The 20,799-nt window shown below is 42.9% G+C and overlaps 1 protein-coding gene across 2 annotated transcripts; it reads left to right on the top strand.

Annotated features, from left to right (window-relative positions):
- Positions 1-3,173: 3,173 nt before the first annotated feature.
- AP1G2 (adaptor related protein complex 1 subunit gamma 2) lies at positions 3,174-19,813 on the top strand. Of its 2 annotated transcripts, none has more exons than XM_053456825.1 (21): positions 3,174-3,565; positions 4,977-5,101; positions 5,199-5,340; positions 5,521-5,617; positions 5,941-6,017; positions 6,133-6,225; positions 7,035-7,115; positions 7,218-7,316; positions 7,992-8,047; positions 8,195-8,308; positions 8,488-8,628; positions 10,767-10,821; positions 11,481-11,603; positions 11,893-11,982; positions 12,112-12,239; positions 13,219-13,323; positions 15,305-15,455; positions 15,852-15,990; positions 18,330-18,490; positions 19,123-19,221; positions 19,318-19,813. In XM_053456825.1, exons 1-21 carry the CDS (start codon positions 3,365-3,367, stop codon positions 19,417-19,419), a joined length of 2,379 nt encoding a protein of 792 aa, XP_053312800.1. In that variant the 5' UTR covers positions 3,174-3,364; the 3' UTR covers positions 19,420-19,813. The 2 variants fall into 2 exon arrangements, with proteins under 2 accessions (XP_053312800.1, XP_053312807.1); XM_053456832.1 differs by having other exon boundaries at positions 3,180-3,565; positions 11,896-11,982.
- Positions 19,814-20,799: the final 986 nt, after the last annotated feature.

Below are 20,799 nucleotides of genomic sequence, written 5' to 3'. Positions count from 1 at the left end.
AACTCTGGCAGAAGCGTAGATTCTTAGGTTCTCCGAGTCAACACCTGAGTCCTCCAGGTTGTGGGGTCCTGACATGCCCCACCCCTCTCCCATTTCCCCTTTAAATGGGGGCGTTTCCCGGCGACATCAGAAGGAACGCTCACCAATGTCAGCGAGACTGTCCACTGACATCAGTGGGAAGTGATGGCCGCATCCTTCAAGGGTAGGCTCTGGGTAGCCGGAGCCCACAAGTTCCCAAGTATGACTATAATTGATGATTAACCACTTCAATCCCCTATAGACCTACCTGTATGTCCTAAAAATGCATTTAGCAAACCCCTTTAGGACGTACAGGTACATCCTGTCTTTCTTGCAGCGGCAGGGACACAGCCTGGACTCCTAAATTATGCAGTGATGCAGTGATGCAGTGTGATGGCCCTGAAATGATTACTTGCATAGTGGCAGCAAATATGTGCTTTTCCCGAAAAACCATGGAATGGGCAATTCGTTATTTGAAACAAAATAAGGCGCAAGCACCATAGGGTTAGCAGCTCTTTGCTTAAGCTTTAAAAATGCATTAAAACCCACAATATTAATAGATGCTGTTAAGACAAAATGTTAACTGCAGTCTCTAGTATGCTTTAAAAAATAACCTTAACAGGTCCAGTACCGGACTGGAGAAGTAAAATCGGTCCTGATGCTTTAAAGCCTGCTTTCCATGTGTGTTGCCACATGCTAAAAGTAACAAGGAGCAGGGCTGGACTGGGGATGGCGAGGTGGCACTTGAAGGCCAGCATTCGGCCGTAGGTTACGGAACCCGATCTCTCGCTGAAGAAGCAAATCAGGTTAGTGTGTGGCACTGATGTGCAGCGGCCCACCGGGCATTTGCCCAACATGCCAGATGGCCAGTCTGGACCTGAGTGAGAGGCAAAGTCAGGCACAGGCCTATCGGGCATTTGCCTGTTTTGTCCAATGCCCAGTCCAAACCCGAAAAGATCTGTGATTTTATTCATTTATTCAAAACACAGAAACTTTTAGGAAGCTTTTTTCAGTTTCTATGGAAACGACCTATCAGCATCTGTTTCATGCCACAATTAAGTGTTCCAAGGGAAAAATAAAAAAGTAACCTAGGTTACAGAGCCCTTTTCACAAAAAAATATATCATAGAAGATAAGAAGTTGTATTCCTGTACCTATAAAGGCACATCCTTTTACGCAACGTTTATTTATATAATATTTATATTTAAAAAGATAAATAATTCCATTCACAGAAATAATATGAATCATTTTAATGTTGGATGCATAAATAATGTGTTATATTTGGATAAATTGAACACACCTCTGGCACAGTCTAAACCTAAAATATAAGACAAAGGACATCCATGGAAATACATTGCAGGGGCTTTGGCTAGGGAAGATACACAAAGCCAGAATTAAAGATATTTCCTTCCTCTGCCCGCTATATAAAAATAAGTTTTTTTTACGTATGTGACGCAAACAAAACACACACTCACAAACTCTGAATAAAAAAAACACATTTTATTTTGAATCCATAATTATTACAACCTAATAACTTAATAACTGACGCCAGTGGCTGTTACCCGTGACATCATTGGAAACACCCTAATTTAAAGGAGAAATGGGCGGGAAGCGGGGTGTGTCAAGACCCCTTCCCGCAACCCGGAGGATTCGGGTGTTGACCCAGAGAAGCGGAGATCTCCAGGTCAAACCCGGAGAGTTTCCGGGTATTCTTATAAGTGATTATTGATTGAGCTCACCGATCAATGTCAGTGGCCTAAACTTGTCACTTACAAGTGATCTGATACCTAACACTATAATGATTCACTAACAGGAACCGACAGCTACCCCTGGTTAGTTATTTGCACACGAATTGGTTCTGAGACACCAAAAAAAAAAAAAAAAACATTTAAAAAAAATACCCCCAAACCCACGGAAGGAACCTCAGCAAATACCTATGCCATGTGATATGTGCAAGAAATGTGAAAATAACTCAGGTGTTAGATTTGTGGTTGTGGTCCAGAGAGGTAAGTGGGAATATATAGTTGATGGGGTTATTTTGATGTTTGAGGGCAGTTTTAGCCCCAAAAGCATGATGTGTGCTTTCCTGGTTGAACTTTAAAAAAATTGAAACCTCATGATTTGGGGGTCTCTTGCGACTGTGTAACGCTGACATATCACACATACTGTATGTGGTCTACATGCTCAGGAGAAAAGCATTTTTGGGGTTTTCTTTATTGTGCCAGGTAGCCCAGCTTGCAGCATCCATCCCAAAGTGTCCCTGGCATGTTGGAAAGCAGAAAGCAAATTTTGTAAAGATGATACCTTTATTGACTAACTGATGCATAATGAATTGCAAGCTTTCAAGACTATCAAGGTGTCTTTTTCAGGCATATTATACCTGAATAATATTATACCTGGCAAACACCTGAATACATTTTGTTTGTTTTTAGTTCCATTGACTATGTGTAGTTTATATAGCTGAAACTGTTGAAAAAGCAGCTTTTTTTTCTAAATGTTTCCATTTATTTTCATAGTAAACGATGTTTTATATATATATATATATATACAGTATAAAATATCTATACATATATATATATATATATACTGCTCTGGTCCTGTAGTGCAAACATCGTAAAAACAACTTGGTCTGTAAGGGGTTAATATGTATATACTGTAACTCTACAGTATTCCCCAGTCTGGTTTTATCACATCTTTATACTCTTAGTTCGGGGAAAATGGTATACAAAATAATGCAAAACTGACACTAAAATAATAAACAATAATACTTATTAGAAATAAATAATGAATCATTATTATAATCTGCAATACTTAGCATAACATGTGCCACGTAAAGGGTTAATGCTTTGTAGGGGGGGGTCATAAATTCAGCCAGTTTAAAGAGATAGCAATACATAATTTATTAAGTGGCTAAAGTCTGGATCATTTGCAGGTCACTGTCCTTAAAAATGATCTATTATTACTGCTCCTTAATACGAAACCTGGATAACAAACCAACGCGTTTTATTTAGGGTGAGAACGTAAACATGTGTTCATATACCTTGCTTTAGAATGGATTGGTAAACATCTGCTGTAGGTGCAGGTGGATCACTATTTTTCAGGAAGTAAGACACTGAAAGAAAGGGATCCAGGTGAGAAACAGGAAGGGAAGTGAAGCTCGACAGGCAGAGAGAGAGAAGCTAGTAGAGGCAGATACCTGAAGGGCGATAGATCAGGTGTACAACACAAACAGAGGGAATTGTTTTTTCCCCGTATCTTAGCGTCTCATTCTGCACAATATTAGTGTTTTCTTTATTGTACTTTTTGTGAGTTAGCCTTAGAGTTCATTGTGTGTACCGGCCAGCAGAATGGGCCCTCCCCTAAAGGTGCATGAGCTGATCAGAGTAATCCGCAGCGTTAAGACACAGAACGAAGAGCGAGAGGTGATCCAGAGAGAGTGTGCTGACATCCGCTCCTCCTTCAGGGATGAGGACTCGCTATACCGTGGCCGCAGTGTGGCCAAACTCCTCTACATGCATATGCTGGGCTACCCTGCACACTTCGGACAGGTAGGTGAATGATGGTTCTTAGCGTTAGACGGTTCATGTTGGAGAAGAACAGGTGGGCTGCTGTGGAAGAGAGGGACAGGTCGGCTGCTGTGTAAGAGAGGGACAGGTGGGCTGCTGTGTAAGAGAGGGACAGGTGAGCTGCTGTGTGTAAGAGAGGGACAGGTGAGCTGCTGTGTGTACGAGAGGGACAGGTGAGCTGCTGTGTGTACGAGAGGGACAGGTGAGCTGCTGTGTGTACGAGAGGGACAGGTGAGTTGCTGTGTGTACAAGAGGGACAGCTGAGCTGCTGTGTGTACGAGAGGGACAGGTGAGCTGCTGTGTGTACGAGAGGGACAGGTGAGCTGCTGTGTGTACGAGAGGGACAGGTGAGCTGTTGTGTGTACGAGAGGGACACGTGAGCTGCTGTGTGTACGAGAAGGACAGATGAGCTGTTGTGTGTATGAGAGGGATAGGTGAGCTACTGTGTGTACAAGAGGGAAAGGTGAGCTATGGTGTGTACGAGAGGGACAGGTGAGCTGCTGTGTGTACGAGAGGGGCAGGTGAGCTATGGTGTGTATGTGGGGGATAGGTGAGCTGCTGTGTGTATGAGAGGGGCAGGTGAGCTATGGTGTGTATGTGGGGGATAGGTGAGCTGCTATGTGTACGAGAGGGACAGGTGAGATGCTGTGTGTACGAGAGGGACAGGTGAGCTGCTGTGTGTACGAGAGGGGCAGGTGAGCTGCTGTGTGTCCGAGAGGGACAGGTGAGCTATGGTGTGTATGTGGGGGATAGGTGAGCTGCTGTGTGTACGAGAGGGACAGGTGAGCTGCTGTGTGTCCGAGGGGGACAGGGGAGCTTCTGTATGTAAATGAGCCACCGTTAAACTGCTTTGTGTTGAGCTGCTCTGTACACAGCAGCGAAAGGTGAACTGGTCTGTGCTAGGAGGGACAGGTGAGTTACAATATAGGCTTTCTCCCAGAATAAGGGAACGAAGGTAGAAATTACGAAATAGGAGCGACTAAGCAAACACCAGAGAATGTGTTGCCATATACTGGAAGAAAATTGAAAAGCAACGGATAATTGGAACTTAAGAAGAAAATAATAGTAGGGTAAATAATCACAGGTATACTATTTATTCAACGACAATGTAATCTTAAAATATTTTAGCATAAAAAGTTCAATAGACAAACATTTTTTACGATAAGCACAATAAAATACACCTAACGCGGTTTCACCTCACTAGTTTTCCTCAGAGGCGAGTATTACTATCTGCCTTCTTTCTTTCCTCCCCTTGTTCTGGGCACAAGCCTGTATTGTACTAGCACTGTAATACTCGCCTCTGAGGCCAGCCATAACATGCGTTCAATTTCAGAATTCCAAGGCAATGCGTGACAAAGCTGACTATTTACATTTAACAATCTTTCCATTCTAGATGGAGTGTTTGAAGCTAATTGCTTCACCCAAGTTTAATGACAAGCGGATTGGATACCTTGGCGCCATGATGCTATTGGATGAGAGACAGGATGCCCACCTTTTGATAACCAACAGCATGAAGAGGTAAGACGCGGCAGAAGTATTTAGTTGCCTTTCTGTCACAACTAGGCATTACATTCAAATATTCTCTCCATTCTCAACACTCTTTCTGCTTGATTAGGGATCTAGAGCACAGCTCTCCCATCGTCCAAGGGTTGTCTCTCTGCACTCTGGCCTGCCTAGGGTCCACTGAAATGTGCCGTGACCTGGCTGGGGAAGTGGAGCGTCTCCTGCGCACATCAAATAGCCACATCAAGAAGAAGGTAAGGCGAGGCAGGAGGACACAAAAGGACACAATTGGACAAGAATGACCATTCTTCTTCGCTTTTTGACAGCACTCGTGTATCTTTTGTTCATTACCAATCCTGTAATTTTTTATTCACATTCTGCTTTTCTTGTACCTTACCTTCCCAAACAATTACTTACGTAACACCTTCCTACAGGCTGTTCTATGTGCAGTCCACATAATACGGAAGGTTCCAGAGTTGGTGGAGATGTTCATTCCTGTGAGTGAGGAGCTGCTTGGGGAGAAGAGGCATGGTGAGGCTGATCGTATAGAATAGGTTTTTTTTTGTGAGAACATTTGCTGAAATGTAGGTCCCATCAAAAAGTAGATTGCAAGAAAAAAGGCACCGTGTCTTCAAATTTGTCACAACTCACATGGAGAGATTTGTCAAGTTTTTGAGCCAAAAGCCAAACCAACTCAACGAAACTTATTTAAATCACCCCCACTGAATTGCGAGAAAATAGGCAAAGAAAGCCGAACGCTGGTAGAAAGGAGGTTAGCGTCAGGCTCAGTTGAGCAAGTGATGATAAATTACATGGTTTACTTACCCTGGAGGTGTGTGGGGGGCTCATTTCAGGTGTGCTGTATGGAGCTGTCCTTTTGGTCACCGAAATCTGTCTGAGACACCCTGGGGCGTGCAAACGTTTCCGCAAGGTATGTCTATACTGAAAACACAGTTGCATGCTTTTATTGTAATAAACTTCTTGGTTTTATCCATGGTGTTTGTAGCATGCAGTATCGTTACACCCATTTGTCCTTGTCCCCTCAGCTATTCCCATTACTTCTACAAAAGCTTAGACAGATCATGTCTGAATATTCTCCGGAGCATGCCGTGTCAGGTGTCACTGACCCTTTCCTGCAGGTAACACAAGTACCAAACTACTTGCCGCTGCTACCTTATACAACTTAACACTTGTGCCCAGTCTAGTTGATCCTCTTCTTCTTCTTCTTCTTCTTCTTCTTCTTCTTCTACTCCTTCTACTCCTTCTACTCCTTCTCCTCATTCTTCTCCTTCTTCTCCTTCTCCTCCTTCTTCTTCTTCTTCTTTTTCTTCCTTTTCTTCATCTGTCCCACTTCTCTGTCTAGCAGGAAAAAAATGGCATCAAAATAAATATACATTTGCTTAGACAAGAGGAGATAAGGTGATGTAATAGACTTTTGAAATGTAATCCCTTCACTGCTAAAGAGACAAGCAGACTAGGTAGGACTTAGTTGGACACAAGACAGCCCTTTTCATCATTTACAATACCGTGGCGTAACAAAATCCTACACTGTCCAGCAGCAACCCCTCCAGCCCCAAACATTAGGCTTAGGTAAATGGCTCTTGTAACAACCGGAGAGGTATCATTTGCCCCAAAAAAATATTTAAATAATAAAAAGTATTTTAAGAGACGCAACATTTCTGTTCAGATCAACAAATCAATGAATAGGTATGTGATGGAACACAGTCTGAGAAGAAGTGACATTTGCTGAGCTTTTACAGTCTAGAATCCTGTTTCCTACACTGCGTCATCTCATTGATCAATGTATGTCTTGTTCTTCTCCCCTCTGCTTATGTCACCAAAAGCTCTTCGAGTTAATAACCCCACTGACTGTTCTCAATGCACTGCGGTACCTGTGTCATATGACCATTTATGACCATTTCCTTTTTTATCTTCTTGTTCATTTAAGGTGCGCCTCTTGCGGCTAATGAGAGTTCTAGGACAAAATGATGAGAGTGTCTGTGATGCCATGGGTGACTTGCTAGCCCAAGTAAGGAATGCTACGAGTAAATGTTGGTTTAGTAATAAACTGTACTGGAAAACATAATGTCGCAATGACGTAATATCCATTTTAAAGTAGAATCTCTCCTAGGTCTCCACTTGCACTGAAACGCAGTCTAATGCCGGAAACGCTGTCTTATATGAGACAGTTCTAACTATTGTGGAAACTAAATCTGCAAGCGGCCTGCGGGTGAGTACACACTAAGCAAAAGGAGGCTTGTCACACTGATATGTGACCTAATATAGGTTAATCCTTCTCAGAAGGGCACACGGATCGAGATCTTTACAAGTGGCCTTTTTACTACATACTGTGAGCAAACATTACATACTATAAACTTCAATGAGGGTCTTGCTTATGGTCTAAAGGTTGTTAGAGTGCATGTAGCTATGTTATTATTATCTTTTATTGTTATAGCACCAACAATCTACACAGCGCTTAATACAATACATATATTGAAGGGGTATGACAAGATGAGAATTGACAGACTAAGACAAACCGATACATTCGGTGGAGAGGGTTTACAAGCTTACAATCTTGAAGGATCTGTGTCAACAGAAGGACCACGGACCACAGTTACCCCCACCCTTCCCATTTTGCTGTATTGTCCAAAGCAGTTGTTCTTAGGGAAACATGCACCCAGCAATTTCACAATACCCAGTACATTTCCCTGTACACACACTAGGGTGTAAGTCCGCTTCTGTATCAAGATGTCTTAACATGTGTTAATGTCCCTGTTAGTTTGAGTGATATTTTTCATTTTCACTCTCCTCTATTGAAATAGCTACAGAATCTGCTGGCGCTCCATGAACAGAATGTTCTGTAATGTAATATCCACAAACCAAGCATCTTTGATTAATTCCCCAGGTTCTTGCTGTTAACATCCTTGGACGCTTTCTGCTAAGTAATGATAAAAACATCAGGTAAGACGTGATATGTTTCATTGTCATTCCACGAATAAATTAAGCAAAATTGTATTTTCTACGTATTGTTTATTACCCTATGAGTATATCACATGCAGTAGCATGTTCCCTACCTGCTTTGTTCATATGACATATTCTCTCTCTCAGATACATTGCTCTGACGTCTCTCCAACGGTTAGTGCAGTCAGATAACGCCGCGGTACAGAGACATCGATTAACCATTGTGGAATTTCTCAAACAGTCAGACACGTCTGTCAACAGGTGATTCCACATCTTTGCTAGGCAACTTGTATGTCTACATAAAAACCTAGAATGTGACAGCAGATGTCAACCGTTTGGCACATCTGGTCCATTAGTGTATGGGTGCGATATGGCACCATATTTGTTAGCCAAGGTCAAGGAAAGATGCTACCCAAAAATGTATCTTTTTCTTCTCCTAGGAAGGCCCTGGAATTATGCTTTGCCCTAGTAAATGAGAACAACATCCGTGTTATGATGAAGGAGTTTCAGAGGTTTCTCCAGACCTGCTCACCAGAGCTAAGAGAGCATTGTACGTCTGGAATATTCCTCTGCGCCGAGAAGTAAGAAAGTTTATTAGTAGTGGTTAACTTAGGTTTTAATGTGTCTTCACAAACTGACCTGAGGATCAAAGTAAGAGCCAAGTGCACAACGATACAGGTTAATATACTTCCTAATGTTTCAAATGGCTGAACAGTTTGACTTCAAGGGGTGCGTCTAAGGTAGAACTTCACCAAGACCTGTTATCCTCACTTTACGACCTATTCATAACATGTATATAACAGGTTATTAGGTGTATAAAGTTAGAATAATAATGGCTGAGGAAAAACGTTATACATTCACACCCAGCAAACATTCTGAGCTCTTGGAAATAAGGCATGGAATGACGAAAGATGTTTTTGGAGCCCCAAGAGGAACTGTAGAGGGGCACTTGGGAAGTAGGATAGGAAATACCGTATTTGCTCGATTATAAGACGACCCTGATTATAAGACGACCCCCCAAAATCCGAATATTAATTTAGGAAAAAAAGAAAAAGTCTGATTATAAGACGACCCTATAGGAAAAAAGTTTTACTAGTAAAAATTAATTCATGTCTATTTTTTTTTGTTTTTAATTTCCTTTTATTTACCAACCTGCCCTCCAGTTATGCACATCTGCCCCCAGGCATGCCTTATACCCTCCTATATGCCACTCTGTCCCATGATATGCCTTTTTACCCCCTATATGCCATAATGGCATATAGGGGGTTAAAAGGCATAACATGGGGCAGAGTGGCATATAGGAGGGTATAAGGCATGCCTGGGGGCAGATGTGCATAACTGGAGGGCAGGTTGGTAAATAAAAGGAAATTAAAAACAAAAAAAAATAGACATGAATTAATTTTTACTAGTAAAACTTTTTTCCTATAGAGTCGTCTTATAATCAGACTTTTTCTTTTTTTCCTAAATTAATATTCGGATTTTTTTAATTTCCTTTTATTTACCAACCTGCCCTCCAGTTATGCACATCTGCCCCCAGGCATGCCTTATACCCTCCTATATGCCACTCTGCCCCATGTTATGCCTTTTAACCCCCTATATGCCATTATGGCATATAGGGGGTAAAAAGGCATATCATGGGACAGAGTGGCATATAGGGGGACACTTACATACCCAGACACTAATATACCCACCCAGACACTTACCTACCCACTGAGACACTTCCCACCCAGACACTTACCTACCCACCCTGACACTTACCTACCCACCGAGACACTTACCTACCTACCCAGATACTAATATACCCACTAATATACCCACTCAGGCACTTCACTCAGCAGGCGCTTGCTGCAGCTCCCACGGGATTTCAGCATGACGCTGTGTGACCCCGCTAGGCCCCGCCTCCTCCAGAAAAAGAGGTCTACCGGATCTGCTTTGGGACGGCACAGTGCCGCCGGGTCCCGGTCCTGCAGCAATCTCCCCAACCGGCTCTGCTTCCCCGCAGTGGGCAGGCTATCCCAGGAGCAGGAAGGTACGTGCGTATGCAACCTCGGCTGCTGCCGGCACTTCCGCCGGCACTCGGTGATAGACGCCGGCAGCAGCTGAGGTTACCGCACAGGAGGATCCAGGTCCCCTGCAGCGATGCGGGGGATCTGGATCTTAGTCTAATAGTCAGACCTCATTTGAGGTCTGATTAGAAGACGACCCCGATTACAAGACGAGGGGTATTTTTCAGAGCATTTGCTCTGAAAAAAACCTTGTCTTATAATCGAGCAAATACGGTAATTATTTTAGCTCACTGGAGAAGCGGAAGGGCAGAATCCAGTTAACAGGAAAAATGTATGTGCATCAATGCTGGCAAATAATAAACAATGCACACTTCTGCCAAGGTGGAGCATGTTATGTGCCTCGTGTGCATTATGATCACAACAGAGCACCAAGTCTACAAGGATCAAGGGAAAGAGCAGTAGATGCATGATAAAGTAATGTAAAAGTACCGCGTGTATCCTAATAAAAGCATTGGCTATATAGTACTTTTTTATCTATCGGGTCATGTTGAAGACCCGGTTCCCATAATGTTTTTTCCCACAGTAAGAGTACAGTGCCCTTCGCATATATGGGGCATCAATCAAATTACACATATAGGGATATACAACACAAGAAGAAGGGAACTGCACACCCCCAAACTGTGACTGTAACACAAGGTCTTTCTCGTTCTCAGGTTCTCCCCTTCCAAGCGCTGGCACATAGACACCATAATGGAAACTCTAATCACCGTGAGTACTGGCCATGCTGCGTGATAGGCAGTGGCACCCAGTGGCTGCTGTCTGTATAACAATTCTGTGGTTATCACTCCAAGGAAGGAATACCCTGCTGGAGCCACATGCGGTGAAAAGGACCACCTTGCATAAAATAATAATAATAATAATATGCAACTGTTTGGTCGGTTTTCCATGTGCAATATCCTTTGTAATAATCTTTATATGTTTTATATCTCAGAGATCCAGTAAACTATAAAATGGCATACCCTTTTAATCTTTTAAGCAAAATGTATCCTTCAGCATCAGTTGGATTACTTTTTAAAGTTATGGATACATATAAATACGCTGTTCCTCCTGCTCTGCTGGATCAGGCACATTCCTGCTTCTATTAAATGTCCAAATCCTTCCTAAAAAACCAAATGGAGTCCAATTTAGCTGGGAAAACCTAAATTGCTTTTACAGTGAATGCGGTTCTCTATTCTGTAATGTTCTCAGCATGCAGGTGTCATCCCGACCCAAAACAGATGATACTTTTTTGGACGTGTAGAAAATGCAGCTATGCTTCCAGAATCCCAAAAAATGAAGGATTTTTTTTCCAACGCAAGATTTGAAAGCGATTGTATTAAATGTGATTTAAAGGGTGATTGTGTCTCTCTCTGTATCTCCTGTGTCAGGCTGGAGAGAGTGTTCGTGATGATGCTGTCTCACACCTTATTCAGCTGATCAGAGGTGCCAGCGAGCTGCACGCGTACATCGTACAAAGGCTTTTCAAAGCAGTGAGAGAAGATATTGGACAGGTGAGATTCACAGGGAGAGCGGCAGACAAAAGCCTGAATGACAGTGATAGACGGAGGGAAGAGGAGTGGGGGTAATGTGGGGGAGTGATAGAGAGGAATGGATGCTGAGTGCGAGTGAGTACAGAAAATACAGGGAAGCAAGGAGAGCGAAGGGAGATCAAGAATTAGCAAGAGGACTTGCAGAATGATGGAGGTTGCAGATGATGTGAGTGACAGGTACATTAACCCATTGTGTCATGGTCACAACTGGTGTCAGCAGTCTGAGTCTGTCTTAATTTTTACTCTGCAGCAGCCATTGGTTCAAGTGGCCTCCTGGTGTATAGGGGAATATGGGGATCTACTGGTGCTTGGGTCCTGTGAGGATGATGAGCCTGTACAGGTAAGAAGTTCTTTCAAGCCATGAAACACACCATATATTTGTATACAGATGGTAACGTGCTGTGCGAATAGCACAGAACTCAGCGCTGTTATATAGATGACGGTGTCAAAGAGATGTCGATGTCCTCAGGTAACCGAGGATGAGGTTCTGGATGTCCTAGAGGGGATACTGCAGTCCCATATCTCCATGGCCAGCACACGAGCGTACACACTGACTGCTATAATGAAACTGAGCACCCGCTTCAAGCACTGTGTGGAGTAAGTGGCAAGTATACATCTGGAGTGTATGTTTTAGCTTGCCTTATCTATTTGAAACGGCAAGGTTTTATTTACAAGGTTTATTTTAGCATATAGTGCCAACACTATAGTCTTCCAATAGCAGTGCCCTTTATACTTATGGTACAGGTGAGGCTCTGTGATACTCTAGATCCCCTGTACAAGGACTCTGGGTAAACCGGATGAAAACTGTAAAGAATGCTGGTATTATTATTTTTATTATTATCCTTTATTTATATAGCGCCAACAATTTACGCAGCGCTTAATACAATACATAAATTCAAGGGGTATGACAAGACAAGAATTGACAGACTAAGACAAACTGATACATTAGGTGGAGAGAGCCCTGCTCGCAAGCTTACAATCTAGAGGATTGTATGTGAAACCTTATAGCATATAGAGGGCTAACTATTCTCCTTAATGCTCATTATATTGTGCTTCTCTTGTATAGTTCGGTGAGAAGACAAGCAAGAGGGGAAATTACAGAAACACTCAAATACATGAAGGGGTTAATGAAAGAATCAATTAATAGAATTAATGAAAGTAGTTTATTATAACGAGGCACTGTAAGCATGCATGGTTTATGCATAGTGCTCTTGTCCCTGAACCTAACATAAGGCCAAGGGCCGAGTGAGGGTTGTGGTATTACAGCACTTAGAAACGCGAACCAGATGGATCACATTATTTGTTTTCCCTGTAGGATCAGCAGACTTTTGTGTAGGGTTTATTTGCTGATTATCACAGATTTGAATGCGCACACTTTATAGAATGTGAAACTATTCTATTCTTTCTTTTTGCCAATACATGTTTTTAACCCTGTAGCGAGGATCTTCTAGGAATATATTGTTGATACGTGTGGCGTCCAGTGGGCTAAATCTCTTCCAGTTATCCGACCCCGTTTCCCGTGTTAGTAAATGTGTATGTATGAAAACATGTATGAGCGCCCTGTGTTTTCTCCCAGCCGCATACGCCGCGTGGTGTCTATATACGGAAGCTGTCATGACACGGAGTTACAGCAGAGAGCGGTGGAATACAATGCCCTATTCAAGAAATACGACCACATGAGGTATGAGCTTCGTGCTACTGAAAAAGCCATATCGTAGCAATGTTCACCATGTTATCGATCATTTTAATTCCAAAAAGACAAATATTCTCCTGGTAAATAATTGCAAAGTGTAAAGCACACCAAAAAGTTTCAGATGTTGCCTTCAAATCTTTATATCGGAGCAACCCAGTGGGCTAATGACCTCCCTTGTTAACCTATGCAGTATCATGAGGGAGAGCAAGGTAACCTTTAACAGGGGAAATGTATTAAGGCGATGCTCCCTTATCTCATGCAAGGTCCCTGAAAGTCATCTGCAGGACCACCAAAGCTATGCAGCGATTGGTGTTGTAATATTAATGCCTTCCAGTTTAAATTAAGAAATTAGTTTTATCATTTTAATATCTAGGCCAGAAGGCTGAAACCACTGAAACAGCATAAATGGCCAAAATAAATTCTCGTTCTTCCATACAGCCCACGGGGTTTTGGTTGGACAGACCGTCCTAGACCACTAATTACTGCCACTGCAGTGTGCTTCACTGCACCGATCCATCCCCGCACAGAACATCCTCCGTCCAGGCTAATTATCCTTTGTGGTGTCTAGAGAGGATGGGGCTGTGAGCAACCCAGGTGGTCTTCAGATACCCCGGGGAACAAAATGAAACGCCACACAATTAAACAGGATAGTTACTAAGTAGCGTCACCAATGTGAATTCATCTGCCAGTCAACGTTAGGGTTAATGTTGGGTATTATTGGTATAAGTAAATTATACGAAGATATTTTTTTTTCTTGTGGCTTAAACATATACTGCATGTGAAAATAATGTAACTTTACAGAAACACCAAGAAAGGCCATTCCAGCTAATGAGTAGAAGTACAGAGCTCTGTGAAAAACTATTTGCCCCCCCCCGACGTTTTCTATCGTTGCATATTTCTCACACTTAAACATTTCAGATCATCAAACCAGTTTTAATATTAAACAAAGATAACCCGGGTAAATTATGATTTTTAAATGATGATTTTATGTATAGAAGGAACAAAGTTATCCAACCTCACCTGGCTTGAATGTCTGGCTATGAGTTCATGGCCTCAGTCCAGAGCTCAAGCGCAGTTGGGTTATGCACATACCTGGAACTCTCTGGGTTTGACCCAGAGATTGCAGGGTGAGCGCCGCTCCTCCAGTTGTCCGGGTTGCGGGAGCGGGGTCTTGACACGCTCCGCTCCCCGCCCATTTTTCCTTTAAATGGGGGTGTTTCCCGCTGCCATCAGCGGGAACTCCCCCAACGTCAGTGGGAACACCGCCGACGTCAGTGGGAACACCGCTGACATCAGCGGGACCACCCACCAACGTCAGTGTGCAGTTCTGGCCGCGTCCCGCAAGGGAAGGCTCCAGGTAGCCGGAGCCGAGAAGTTCCCAGGTATGGTTATGCAGCAGGACAATGATCCGAAGCACCCAAGTTAGTTCACCTCTGAATGACTTAGAAGAAACATAATTAAGGTTTTGGAGAGGTCTCGCCATAGTCCTATGTAGTGTGACCTTAAAAAAGCAGTTTTTCCATACTGGAAAACCCTCCACTATGGTTGAATTAAAACAATTATGCCAAAAAGAGTGGCCAAAATTACTTCACAGCGTAAAAGACTCATTGCCAGTTATTGCAAATGTTTGATCCTGGGTGACACAGCCAGTTATTGGGTTGGGAAGGGGCAATTACTTTTTCACATGGGTGATATAGTTTTTCATTAACTCTATACCTCAGTAATGAAATGATCATTTAAAAGCTGCATTTTGGGTTCACTAACGTTAGAATTAGGAAGGCGGCATACAATATATGATGAGCAATTTCTTGATGTAACCTAAAAGCAATATATATATTTTTATTGTCGGTTTAAATGGCAAAAGCTATTTTACAAGTAATTGCCATTACAAAATATTTTTCCTAGACCTCAACAGAGTCTACATATACTAATGATCTTTATTTATTTTCATGGTTCCTGTGATGTTCAGATCAGCCATCTTGGAAAAGATGCCAATAGAAGACAAATCCGTTGAAGAGAGAGAGAGATCCGGAGAGAGTCATCCCATCCCCGAAGATAGCAGACCACCACCCGTGAACTCACACCAAAACCTTCCTGCATCAGTACCGCCAGTGAGCCAGGTGAGATAGTATCAAGATGATCGTTTTCATTTTCCAGTCTGCACAAATGCATAGCAGGACGTAGTTCAAGTAAATCTAAATTTCTTTAAGGACTTTGGAGTCCTGGGCAGGTCTATGTTTTTGAGGACCCTTAGCAAACATATCTAGGGGGGACCATCTTTAGTGTAAGTGGACTTACTTACAAAAACAAATATGTTTGCCACAAAAGTGATGTAACGTAAAAATCTTGTCACCTCCTATAATTGTTTTGTATTGTGTTTCACCCCTTTCTTGTCCCGCACACTTAAGCTCAGTGAGTCAATTGATTTGGATCAGTAGTAGAAGAAACCAGCAGTTTGTAGGGGTTTAGAGCTGCAGAAACATGTTCTTCAGACTTCTGTAAATGTACATTTTCAGGTTGAAGATCTCTTGGGGTTGTTGGATGAGAGTGCTGACAATCTGATTACACGAATACCCACTGCAATCCCAAAGACTACCCAAATTGTTCCCAATGGTGGCAGTCTATTGGATCTCTTGGACGAAACGCTAGCCCCAGGTAATGTGTGTAGAATGCTAGAAACACAGTTTGGGTATGTGGGAGAGAAGCATTTGGTCTACCATGTTATCAGTGTCATTCTTTCATACACCATGCACTGGGGTAATGGTGTTTCTATTTTAAAGGGGCTGAGCTGATATGAAAGCCCACTTACCTCTTTCCCTAAGGTTCTACTTCTATAACTATGATTTCTGTTAACACAAGGTTTTTATACTGTTCTGTACCATAAAGTGTATTGTTATGACATCATAACACAGTGCATGAATCCCTAGCAGTGTGGAGAGTGGGAAAAGGTAGAAGCCAATGAAGGGACATATCTCTCTTTACTACAGTGTGGCAGGAGTATAGCATAGACCTCAAAAAAACATTCGACATACCATGCACACAGCTGAGGACATGGTTAAGGCCAAACCTAAATACAGCACTTACATTATCTCATATACTACTCTCTGGCTTTTTGTCCATGCAGATCAGTGGAGGGTAAACCCTGTTGGATATCAAACTCAATGCCCCTTAGATTGCAGAAACCTTATGTGTGCCACATGATACACTATATGACAGTATGTAGACAACCTTCCTAATTATTGAGTTTAGGTGGTTCAGTCACAACCATTGCTAACAGGTGTATAAAATCCGGCACGTAGGGATGTTTTCTCCATAGACAAACATTGACAGTAGAATTGGCATACTCAAGAGCTTAGTGACTTTAAATGTGGCACTGCCATAGAATGTCACCGTTGCCACAAATAAAATAAAATTACAAATAAAATTAGTAACATTTTCGCCCTGCAACATCTACCCTGGTCCAAGTATCATTATTGTGAAGTGGAAGTATCAACTGCTCAGCGACAAATCCGTAGACCACGCACAATCATTGAGTGGGGTCACTGAGTGAGAAATTGTCTGTCCTCTGTAGCATCACTCACTACTGTGTTCCAAACTGAAGCAACAATGTTGTCAGGAGCTTCATGAAATGGATTTCCACGGTCGAGCAGCTGCATACAAGCTGATGACCACTATTAGCAATGCCAAGTGGCAGCTGGAGTGATGAATCACGCTTCACTATTTCAAAGTCTTATGGATGAATCTGGGTTTGGCAGATGCCACCAGAATGCTACCTCCTGGAATGCATGGTGGGTTTGGGTTAGACCCATTAGTTCTGGTTAAAGATAATTAATGCTACAGCATACAAAGGCATTTTAGACAATTGTATGCTTCCAACTTTGTGGCTGCAGTTTGGGGGAAAGCTCTTTCCTGTTCCAGCATGCCTGTGCCAATGTGCATAATGTCCATAAATACATGGTTTGATGAGTTTGATGTGGAGGAACTAGAGTGGCCTGAACAGAAGCCCTGACTTTAACCCCACTGAACACCTTTGGGATAAATTGGAACACTAATTGTGAGCCAGACCTTCTTGCCCACATACCTTTGGTCATATAATGTATTATTGACCCGAATGCAATCAGCTTTCCAAAGTTGTTCAGTGGGGTTAAGGTCTGTGCAGGCAGCCTGAGTTCTCCACATCAAGCTCATCAAACTATGTCTTTTTGGACTTGCTTTGTGTGCAGGGGCACTGCCATGCCTAACCAAGGAAAGGACCTTCCCCAAATTGGGGACATGCAGTTAGAAGCATACAGTTAATGATATTAATGATACAGCATGTCTTTGTATGCTGTATCATTAACATCACTCTTCACTGGAACTAAGGGCCCCACAGCCCTAGACCATTATCCTTCCTCCATCAAACTTTACAGTAGGCACTATGAATTCCGTTATAGCAGCAGTCAAACCGAGATTCATCTATCAGACTTCCAGTTAGTGAAGTGAGGTTCATCACTCCATAGAAGACGTTTCCGCTCCACCAGAGTCCAGCGGCAGTGTGCTTTACGTCATTCCAGGCAATGCTTGGCATTATGCAGCGATCTTCACCATGTGTGGAGTTCTGCTCAGCCATGTGATCCCATTTCATGAAGCTCCTGACACACAGTGCTTGTGCTGATGTTGCTTCCAGAGGAATTTTGGGACTCTGTAATGTGCATTGCTACAAAGGACAGGCTTTTTTTTTACTCACTACACGCTTTAACACTTGTGGTCTGCTGCTTCGTGGTTGGGTTATTATTACCCCTAGACGCTTCCACTTCACAACAATAGCACAGAGTGGACTGTGGCAGATCTAGCAGGGCAGACATTTTAAAAACTGACTTGTGGCATCCCATGACACTACCAAGTCACTGAGCTCTTCAGTGCAACCTATTCTAGCCTCAGAACTAGCATAGTTTGGCTCAAATGTTGCTAGGAAATGAAATCATATACACTTACATCTATACCTTTTCTTGCAGCGTTGCCTCCTTTGGTTGTATATAATAATGGTGGACTCAACGTGGAGTTTTCTTTTGTGCGCCCCCCCTCAAATCCGGCACTTCTAGTTATTACCTCCTGTGCAACCAATTCCTCTTCTGCAGACATTACAGACTTCCAGTTGCAGGCAGCCGTGCCCAAGGTTGGTGAAAGAAGCACATCCCTCCATGCCAACTTGCAACAGTTGATTTCCAATTGGTTTCTCAATAGATTAACAAGCTGTAACTAATCATGTCCTTATGACCAGTCATATCCCTTTATATTCTTCTTTGCTTACAACTGTATTTTATAGTACATCCCTGTGGGTGGTGAATTCTGCATCTTTATTATTCTTTTCGCTGATTTAGGTTAAATTTGTGTTCCTCATGTCTGAATGAATGACCTTTCTTTCTTTGTACAGTCCTATTAATGAACATGCCATTAGAGGAGCCTAATATCATACAGTGATTTCATATCCCCTCTAAGATGCCTGTTTTATAGCGTAAATAAATCCAATTTCTCTAGCCTTGCTTCATAAATAAGGCGTTCCATTCAATTTCCGTAACACCAGGTATCAGACTTACAGGTCTCTAATTACCTGGCTAAGATTTTGATTCCTTTTTGAATAGTGTGACCACCTATGCTTTAAGCCAGTCTTTTAGTACCATGCCAGATGACAAGAGAATCCTTGAAAAAAAAAAACTGTCACACTCTTCGTATGCCGGAAGCCCTGTGAGTCTTCTCTGTGGCCTTTCTGTGACGTCCCGGTGTGATTCTGCGTTGTGTATGTTGCAGAATATTCAGCTCCAGCTTCAGGCTCCCAGTGGTACTTTACTTGATGCATCTGGTACAGGATCTGTGACACAATCTATCCGGGTCCTCAATCCTCAGAAGGTAGGAGGGTGATGGATTGGCAGGGGGAGGGTGTGCAATGCTTCACAATGTGAATAGCTTTGATTTACTTGTTTCATTCTCTCCCACGTTTTCCAGATTCCTCTAAAGATGCGTCTTCGTTTTTCCTTCTCACACAATGGAAAATCCGTTCAGGAAACTTGTGAAATTAGTAATTTCCCGGTAGGGACATGGCAATGACCTGATGGGAAAGAGTTGGCTTTAATGGGACACTGAGATGCAAAGGATGTAAGTGCAGACAGGGGGAACTAACATGCCCAACATAACCATCATTAACCATCATTGTGTACCATCAAAACGGAGTAAAAAGTATCGGACAGACTGGGTCATGTTACTAGGATGTATTACAAACGGATGAAGCATCACACAAAGTATTTGATACATTTGAGATTTGCTGAGAAAGTGGGTGTCTCATTTATGAAGATGAAGAAAGGGTCAGTGTGTTTGCTATAATATATGCCCAAAGGAACTTTTAATAAATATTTTTGCTTTAATTGCTTGCAATTTTAAGGTGTCTTGTGTATTCTGGATACATAATATAAATGGTTAGTAAAAACTGAATATTCTTATCCGACATCTGTAAAAAGATCATTTCTGGTGATGTGTAACCATGCTGTTTACCTGTTTATTAGCAGCTGTGTACATGTTCTTCGCCTTGGATTTCTGGTACAGTAATATCTCTTTTACTCCTGTAGGTGGGGCTGTCTCACCTTGCCTCCTGCCTCATTGCCTCTTACTATCCTAATCTTCCAATGTATTGAACCAATCCTCCTGTACTAGGGCACTCAAAATTGGGATCATGAGTGTTATATAGAGATGGAACCCATCCCTAAGTTCCACAGGCAGAATTCTGCACAGCTATGGTTAACACTTTTTCCGCCATGCATAGATTTGTCAATTCCCCTTAGGCTGTTTGTGTTAATTAGGATTTGTGAGTATAATGAATTCTCCAGCTAATTAATGCTGTGTGGTGATGATGGGGGGGGGTCTGGATTTCTGTGGAAGGGGGGAGTAGTCGGCAGCGGGGGGGTTCATGTGAGTGGCACAGAGCCAGCCTGTACCTGCCCCCTTCAAGATGACAGACTGCAAGAGACAACAGTGTGTGAGAGAGAGACAGCGCAGTGACGGAGGAGGGAGAGTGCGCACAGAGTAGCAGATTCATCCGCCATCGAAAAATCAGCATATCCTTCTACCCTCCCACCAATATCTAACCATACATGTATATTTCACCCCCACCAACACCCACCGCTCCAGCTCCCTGAGGTGTGAGCTGGCAGCTGTGGGCACTGACCATCTGTGTGCGTGTTCATGTATTTGCATCTGTTTGTGTGCCCTGCGCGCGCGTACCCGGGCAGCGAGCCTGGCAGAGACAGGGAGACTGGGGATGAGAGATACACGACGGTGAGCAAGTCAGCATGAGCGAGATATGCACAGACAGAGTAAGATGGGCAGAATGAGGCAGATAGCGGGAGTTGGCAAAGATACAATGCTGGCGGAGAAGCTGGCACAGACGCGGCCCCCTCAGAGCTGGCATCTGGTACTTGGTATTGTGCCGTACAG

Source organism: Spea bombifrons, chromosome 1 (genome assembly GCF_027358695.1).
Source record: "Spea bombifrons isolate aSpeBom1 chromosome 1, aSpeBom1.2.pri, whole genome shotgun sequence".
NCBI classification, from domain to species: Eukaryota; Metazoa; Chordata; class Amphibia; order Anura; family Pelobatidae; genus Spea; species Spea bombifrons.
Note: the sequence above shows the minus strand (reverse complement) of the source record. Positions and strands in the feature narration are given on the sequence as shown.

Bases quoted from the DNA above. Each gene is read 5' to 3' on its own strand.
- AP1G2 (XM_053456825.1), top strand. From the start codon at position 3,365: ATGGGCCCTCCCCTAAAGGTGCATGAGCTGATCAGAGTAATCCGCAGC. The intron at 6,018-6,132 runs GTATGTCTATAC...TTGTCCCCTCAG, and splicing joins CGTGCAAACGTTTCCGCAAG to CTATTCCCATTACTTCTACA. The intron at 19,222-19,317 runs GTAGGAGGGTGA...CACGTTTTCCAG, and splicing joins GGGTCCTCAATCCTCAGAAG to ATTCCTCTAAAGATGCGTCT.